Source organism: Salvia splendens, chromosome 4, assembly GCF_004379255.2.
Source record: "Salvia splendens isolate huo1 chromosome 4, SspV2, whole genome shotgun sequence".
In the NCBI taxonomy this organism is placed as follows: domain Eukaryota; kingdom Viridiplantae; phylum Streptophyta; class Magnoliopsida; order Lamiales; family Lamiaceae; genus Salvia; species Salvia splendens.
Genome location: NC_056035.1, coordinates 1,644,038 through 1,652,582, shown reverse-complemented (window position 1 = coordinate 1,652,582; position 8,545 = coordinate 1,644,038). Strand labels below are relative to the sequence as shown.

Below are 8,545 nucleotides of genomic sequence, written 5' to 3'. Positions count from 1 at the left end.
TTTCACTTTCACGACTTCCCATTGTTATTCAACTCAACAAATATACATACCTCCAACTATTTAGAAAAACAAGAATTCAATCATCAAACGATGTCAATTTATTTTTTAAAAATTCCATTAGCTCGCTACTAGTAGTACTTTTTATATTGTACTCCTTCCGTCCTAGATGTCACGCTTTCCTTTTTACTTTGTCCCACAAAAGATGTCACATTTCCTCTTTTGGAAAAAGTTCATTCTCATATTAATTATAAAATTATATTTTCTCTCATCACTTAACACACAAAATAACATTTCCTAAAATCTCATGTCATCTCTCAAGTGTGACATCTACTATGGGACGGATGGAGTACAATTTTCAACAAACAAAGGGTGTTAATTAAACACCCTCCAATATAAGTACACATTATACAACATCTATCAAACTCCCTCATATGATATCGGACCGAAGTGTGGGGCCGCTAAGTGACATAATTGCTTTTTTTTTGCTGCAATCATACAATATCTATGAACTCTATTATAAAGAGTGACATGTCGCAGTTTATGTAGTACTCTCTAAAAAATGGTTAGCTAGAATACATTTTTAAATTAATTTATTTCTACATTTTATATTAATTTATTGACAAGAAAAGTGTAATGATTAGGGTTTGATTTGAGGTTGTCTGTCTCTTGAAAATTGGGGGCTACTTGCTTTCATCATATGAGGTGAGAAAAAATCTTCCCTTCGCTTTCTTGAAGTACTCATACTTTATTTGGTAAAATCTATAATTATGAGGCTGTTTTGTTAATTGTGCTCTTTGACTACATTATAGTACTTGGATGTTTCTTTTCTGTCGATAACCTTGTCTCTTTTGCATGTCTTGACCATCATTTTGTCCAAAATTATCCATGTTCATTAATTTAATAGTTGCATATAGTACTATAAATAGTTAATTTGAGGTAGTGAACTAATTTACATCCATAACTTTCTACACATTTTCATTAAATTTGAAATATGTTTAGCTACGAATAAATAACACCACTTCATACCACAATGCCATATGCTCTTGCCCTCTATGTTCATTCACAGTGATTTTGTAAATGTGTAAATTCACTAAAAAAACTACTCTTTTAAGAATATAAAAATTGAAATGCAATTACTAGTATTTGGAAATTTACAAAAATAACTATATAATTTAGGATACAATAGAAGGTGTCCCTAAGTTAAGGGCAAACAAATTATCTTAATCTTTTGTTTTTTTATGATGTTTTTATTTGTTTCTACTAATTTTAGTCGATACATTAATGATAAGGACACTTTATGAACGTTGATGGTATAATTAGACACATTAATTAGCTCCTTAATATCATTTAAAAAGGGATATTGGTACCTAATATCATGAAACTTTCTAAAAATTAGATTTTCCCACGAACTTTGAAATTGACAAATAATATCATGAACTTTACCCTAAGTTTGTTATTCCTACCAATGAAAAAATTCCTGAAAACAATATCATGATACAATTTTTTTCCGTAATTTCTCCAAACAACTTCGAGAGCTTCAAGTTTTTCCAATTTTGAGAATAGTTTTTCTTGAAGCACACGCTCCAATTTTTTTTCAAGCCATTAATATAGCCATAATTTTTTCATTGGTGGAAAATACCAAACTTATGATAAAGTTTGTGATATTATTTGTCAATTTCAAAGTTCGTGAAAAAAACTCAACTTTTTGAAAGTTGCATGATATTAGATGTCAATATCCCTTAAAAAAATGGCCTTATTCGATTTTTTGTGTTGTAGTGTGTGGATCGATCTTCATTTCTATGCAATATCTCGCACAATATCAGGTTTGAAAATCTTGACTACAAATCCCCACTGATAGCTGTTTTAGAAGGATCGATCATGACAATTACAATGCAAAATTTCTAACTTTACTTGACAACAGTGGAGGCTATGGTATCAAAGAGACGAACTAAGTGAACAATTCTTGTGTATTTTTCTTATTTTTGCAATTGCTCAAACCCACATCTCTATTTGTATATATAATGTGATGGATGTGATCAGATTAATAAGTGAAATTTTGTCAAAAATCAAAGCAAATCTCAGTCATTGAATCTTGTGATGTAACCGTTATATTAATGTCACGTGTTATCTAATAATGTAGATTATTAGTCTAATAATGTAACTTAGCTAATAATGTACTATTTTAGTAGAATAATGGCATGGCTAATAATGTAACATCTTAATATAATAATGTAGCTTATCGCAATCATCCCATCTAAGGATCCAAGTGCTGAAATTTGGTTTGATATTTATTAGAATTTCACTTATTGATCATAGTACTTATTGATTATAGTACGCCCATATAATATGAAGCTCGATTGATGAAAATAATTAAAGCATATGCAAAATGTTTAAACTCACGCTATTTGAAAGTAACACCCACGAATACAATTTAGATTCAAGCTCCATAAATAAATTTTTAAATATACTAAAACCCAATCATGTATTAAGTAGACATGTATAAAATTTAAACAAATGTCTGGCCATTTGAAATTAAACCTCCAAATAAATAAAGATTATATCCCTAATTAACTGGCATGTCTCAAATAATTCAAACACTAACTGCAGAATTTTTATATCTAAAGCTCTTTTCTCCATAATCATGAGAGTGATTAGGGATTGGTCTATCGCTAATGCAATCGTCAGCCTGTTGCAAATTCAAGATTAGGGATTAATTAATCACAATTAAAAAAACACTAAAGCAAGAGATTCGAATAATAATAATAAAAAAGACTGTACCTTTAGATTAAAAATTTAAATACTCTATTTTAGATATCTAAGGGGATCTACTGAGTATTTAACAAATGGATTAATTAACACTAATCGAGGTAATTAGTATTTAATAGTTAATACATAATACTCTCTCCCATTTATTAGATTTTAAAAACTTTGAATTTTGAAACACGGAATTTTGTTTTTTTGAATGTAACGGCTGCTTTTTAATTTATTAGTCAAATGGGACATTAATGGTTGAGTCTTAATAATAAATTGAATTTCGGGCAAAAAATTTAATGTGAAGTCCCCACATTGACCTTCTTGGAAGGTGGCAAATCAATTTGAGAATGTGGACATTTTTGGAATTGTGAATTAATTAAGATTTAAGAGCCCTAGAAGCTCATAAGAGGGTGGGGTGACACCTAGGAGATAGGTTATTTTATTTTATTTTAAAAAAAGTTAGTATTATTGCAGCAAGATATGGGTTTAATAGCAAGATAAAATTATGAGTATTATGGGTTCTCATGTGGGTGCACTAATATGTGTTTAATGGCAAGATAAAATTATGCAATTAATGAGGATTTGGTTAATGGCACCAAGTTATTTTGGGCTATATACTAGTAATATGGTTTTGCGGATTTGTATTTTATGAAGTATATGCTAGATTGCTAGGTGTATCATATATGACCACTTTTATATGAATGATTATTTGTTTCAAGTATTTTATTATCATTTATCACAACACTAATATCCAATCTTGTAATTTAACCAAATATTTGATTTTTAAAAAATTGGCTACTAACGCAGCTTGAAACTTTGATATTGCTGCATGTTGCTTTTATAGATGCATTTGTTATTATGTTCAGTGGCGGATCCAGGATCCGGAAATGGAGGGGGCGGAATATATAATATTAGCTTGGTTTAGTGCGGACATGACTATTTTTTTGGTTATTCGGGGCAACGCCGGAGGCAAACGGAGGGGCGGACATGGTAAAATTACATCCCGATAAGGGAAAAATAGTCGCACGGAGGGGGCGACCGCCCCCTCCTAGATCCGCCACTGATTATGTTGGTTTTGTTATTGTTTACACTCGATTTGTTAGTTACCGACTTCAACTCCCTCCGTCCCCGATTAAGAGTCACACTTTTCCATTTCGGTCCGTCCCCAATTAAGAGTCACACTTCATTTTTACCATAAATGATAAGTAGGTCCCCCTATTCCACTAACTCACTTCACTCACATTTTATTATAAAATCAATATAAAAAAATGGGTCTCACATTCCACTAACTTTTTCAACCAACTTTTCTTTACATTTCTTAAAACTCGTGCCCAGTCAAAGTGTGACTCTTAATCGGGGACGGAGGGAGTATTTTTTATCTATAAATGTTTGTTACTAAACTCATTATAGGTTATTTAAACCATTGTTTTTAAACTTATTTGTTTACAAGTAAAAATTTAAGGCCTCTTATCCCACAGAAAATATAAAACAAAACATACAAAACAAAAACAAAATCATCATCCAATTTTAACTTAAATTGTTTGCACTCCATGTTTTCGGGCCTATAATGGGCTTCTAGTATCGGAGAATTCACCTTTAGTTTTGTCGCAAAGCCCATTATTAACAAAATGATATGACGCGATGAAAGGCCCAACATGCATTTTTTAGCATTGGGCTCTTTTATTCATTTTTTAGAAATAAAACTAGTCACTATATACATTATTTGTTAAATGTGATTCTTTCCTTCACACAATCACTTCCACTACTTCTACTACCTTTTCCTCCATTTCTTACATTTTCTTATCTCTCTCTTACTTGTGCCATTTACAAATCTGTCTATTTTTTTTTAGAATGGAGGAAGTATATCACAATTCTCACAATGTTCTTAATTTTCACACCTAAGAATCTGTCATCTTACATTACTTAATTTTTTGATGTATAGTTCGTCTTTATGCAATTTTTCTACAAAATGTTGAAAGATAGATAGGCTTGTCAAGAAAAAGACATGGTTCTTTGGTCATGGAATAATTGAGAAAATCGCCAAGGTTATAATATGATCGGCTATCTCTGCGGAAGTAGCCAGAAATTGACCGATGCTTTTTTAACAATTTGCCCATTTTATACAAATCCTAAAAAACTTGAAAACACAAAAATTTTGCCTTTTTTTCCTATCCAAAATTTGAATCGCACAAAGTGGGATAAAGTAGATAGAATTGTGACTTTTGAAGGCACAAACAAACACCTTTGATCTGATATAAAAAAAAGGTGTCTCATTTCTTTGCTTTTTGTGCCTATGAACAATGAAATAAATGAAAATAGACAGTATTGATCACAAAATTGCTTATATACATTCTCTCTCTCATGTGTGTGTGTGTGGAAGTCATCTAAAACTTTTCTTCAACATTCCAAGTCATCTAAGAGGGGGCTTGCTGTTAATAACAACACCCCCTCTCTTGCTAGGAAATGATGAGAGAGAAGAAACACCCCTTGAAGATTTCTTTGCTATGACAGCCTTAGGCAGAGTATACATCTTGTAGCTATGCAAACCATTTCCACAGCTCTTTGAAGCCTTCAAATTTCTTCTAGAAGGAGTTGTTGCTGATTTCTTCATCAGATCTTCAATGCTTGTCACCCTTGAAAGTGATGTGAAAGACTCTGATTTCCCTTGATAAAACTGGGAAAGCCCTCTTCTGCAAAACAAACACCACTAAATTCAGTCTACATAAAATAAAACACATAAAAAAGTGATAAAAATCCAATCTTTACTTTTTTTTTGGGAACCATTAATGATCCTCTTAACTAAAAATAAATAAAAATCCAATCTTTACTCACTTGATAGGCAATTGATCCATGATCTCTGACAGATCACAAAGAGATGAAGATGAAGATGCATCATCCACTGTGTCAGATGAAGTTATGGAGGATGATCCATTTGAAGCATCTGAATCTTCTCCTATTGATGAAGATGAAGTTTCTGATTGATCCCATGATTCTTGAAACATATGATCATGACTGTTTTGCCCTCCTTCCATCTTTGCTCAAGCATTCACAATAGAAATGATCAAAGAATATTAAAGTTATCTCAAGAACATGACTTTCTTGGACCAACCAAATGAAACATATATATATGGGCTTGTGAAATGAGATTAAAAGAAGTGGATTATGGCTGGTTTTCATTCATCACCTTAGGGTGCATGGTAATCCCATGTTCCCTACGCTACGAACACGACATGTGGCGGGCATCCAACGGTGCGATTGTGGCGATTGGTCGGTCGGTGCCACGTGTTGATTTGGATTGGTGAAACTAAGGGTGAGATTAGAGGGGTCCCTCAAGTTTGATAATTTATTTGCATTACTTTTTTAATGCCTTATCTTTAGATTCTCCATTATCTTCTTGTATGATATGAAATGAATTCTTGACTTTGGGATTTTGCCCTACTTTTGGACATGGATAAGTTCAATAGGAGTATTAAATTGAGTAAAACACATGAACCTATTGCTTATCTTCCACACCTCAAAATCTTTTATTTGAATAATTCAATAGATCGATCTAGTCATGAGAATGGTATTGATATACTATTTACTTTCACATGAAATATCAATGTGAATAGAAATAAATTAAGAGATATATAAGATAGATTAAATCTTTAAAAAGTATATCTATCTATCTATATACGTTACTAATAAACATGGGATTGACCATCTACCCTATCAAGAAACACATGAAACATATCTTCCCATTGGTTCCATATCAACATGACATGGCACCTCTTATGTCCATATCCATTTCCAAATATATTAATAAACTATAAATTGCAATAGGAAAATTAATATTTTATTTGTGTGAGGAAATGCCGACAACGTTGACTAGGCCATTCTTTCAGACTAATCAGTTTCTTATTTATAAGTATATAATAATAGAAAATTATTCTTCTTAATGAATTTTGTGTACAAAGTATAACAAAAATAGGATAATTGTTTGTTAAATATTGACTCTTTTCTTATCCGAATTGATGAGATAAATTTCATCATTTCGAGTTTTCTATTCTCCAGAAAATACTAATATACGTTTCACTATTAATATAATGACACTTGTTCTAATGGGATCAATGTGATTATGGTACATAAGCAATAAATTATCGAAATAAGGCAATATATTATGTTTGGACCTTTTCATATTAGCAAACCCACAATATTATAATGAGTTGTATTGATCATTAAGAAGACAATTAATTGAGGTTAGAAGGTGTAATTTATAAAAAAAGTGGTAGGCAAAAGTGCTTCAACCCACTCAATCATTTTCATTATAAAACCTTATCATGAATTATTAAAGGCGCATGTTGCTGACTAATTTTTTCAGACTTTTAAATTTTTTTCAGACATATCAATATCAAGAATGTCAGTTTCCTAGTTGGGGACATCTTTATTGAATTATTCAGATAAGGCATACTCTTTCTCCATGATTCACACAAATATTTCAACGGTTTATGTTTTAACTCGAGGAAAAATAGTAGGTGAAGAAGATTTGGAAATGGAGTACTTTATACTGAAAAAAACAAGAATTGAGTTAATAGGTTTTGACTTTTGAAAGTAATTATTAGTGGTAGATGAAAATGGTATTTTTAATATTAAACTTTGTATTTTTAGTTCAAAAAATTATGAATATATAGTGACTTTGGGAGGTATTTTGCTACGAAAATAAATAGTAGGAGTAGATCAGAAATACTCCCTCCGTCCCGGGCTACTCGCTCATTTCCTTTTCGGCTCGGAGATTAAGGAATGAGTGTATAGGAAAGTAAAAAATGACGGCTGTAGGTGAAATTTTTTACTAAAAATGGAAAGAGTGCAAGTAACTTGGGACGCCCAAAAAGGAAATAAGTGCGAGTAGTGCGGGACGGAGGGAGTATAAGTTTGGAGGACGATTTATTGCACGAAAATAGTTTGGTAACATCATTGAAGAATCCACATATTTTTGTTAAAGTCCAATTTTCTCCAAAATAGGAGAATTTGTGGACGAGCTTTGTTGGTTGATTAAAAATCTCAACTCTACAAAAGTAAAATGACCTTTGAACAAAATCTACATAGGAAATAATCAATTCATAATAACCATTTTATGCTTAATATGGTGGTATAATAGTTTTTTCCTACCAATTTTAGTTTGCGATTGAATCTATTTTCCCATATATCCAAAAATATAAAGAGAGACAACATAATCCATTGAAAGATTCTTGATAAGATAATCAATAGGTCAAAATTATATCTCCAATTCTACACGAATCATCAAATATAAGGGGCCACACATTCCAATGAAACACACTTATCATTAATAATGACCTAACTTTTGAAATTATTAAAACACTCCCCCGTAAATGTAATCATTTCAATAACAATTGTAGACTACCTAATTAAAAATCGGTTCCTCTATATACATATGAGAATAAAATTTAGCAAACCTGTAAATAAAACGTTAGGTTAATGAGTAATACAAAACGGTAAGAATACTCATAATGGTGGCCAATCGAAAGGGCGGAGTGATCGGCCATCCCATGGACTCTCAAATGCTCCCATTGTGGAGCAAGGACCGATCTCCACTTGCAATGGACTCTGCCCCAAGGTCGAGCATAAACACCCCCCATCGCCTACCCATTGGCCCTGAGATAGGCCCCCATTGCAGGGATGTGGGGCCAATTTTTAAATTTTTTTAAAAAAATTAATTTATTAAATTTCTTCACCTGTCCGCTATTGCGTCGTCGGCGACGGACGCGGACGTCCCTTGCTGACGAGAGGTCAG

At 32.0% G+C, this 8,545-nt stretch overlaps 1 protein-coding gene across 1 annotated transcript; it reads right to left on the bottom strand.

The window, feature by feature from the left end:
* Nucleotides 1–4,821: 4,821 nt before the first annotated feature.
* Nucleotides 4,822–5,849, bottom strand: LOC121799664. Its single transcript, XM_042199096.1, has 2 exons — nt 5,587–5,849; nt 4,822–5,444 (listed from the first exon to the last, which is right to left on the bottom strand). Exons 1-2 carry the CDS (start codon nt 5,784–5,786, stop codon nt 5,165–5,167), a joined length of 480 nt encoding a protein of 159 aa, XP_042055030.1. The 5' UTR covers nt 5,787–5,849; the 3' UTR covers nt 4,822–5,164.
* Between the last annotated feature and the right edge of the window lie 2,696 nt (nt 5,850–8,545).

What these genes read in the sequence shown, in the direction of transcription:
- LOC121799664 (XM_042199096.1), bottom strand. Translation starts at nt 5,786, where the DNA reads ATGGAAGGAGGGCAAAACAGTCATGATCATATGTTTCAAGAATCATGG. An exon ending in ATGGATCAATTGCCTATCAA is followed by an intron (nt 5,445 to 5,586) that starts GTGAGTAAAGAT and finishes TTTGTTTTGCAG; the next exon opens with AAGAGGGCTTTCCCAGTTTT.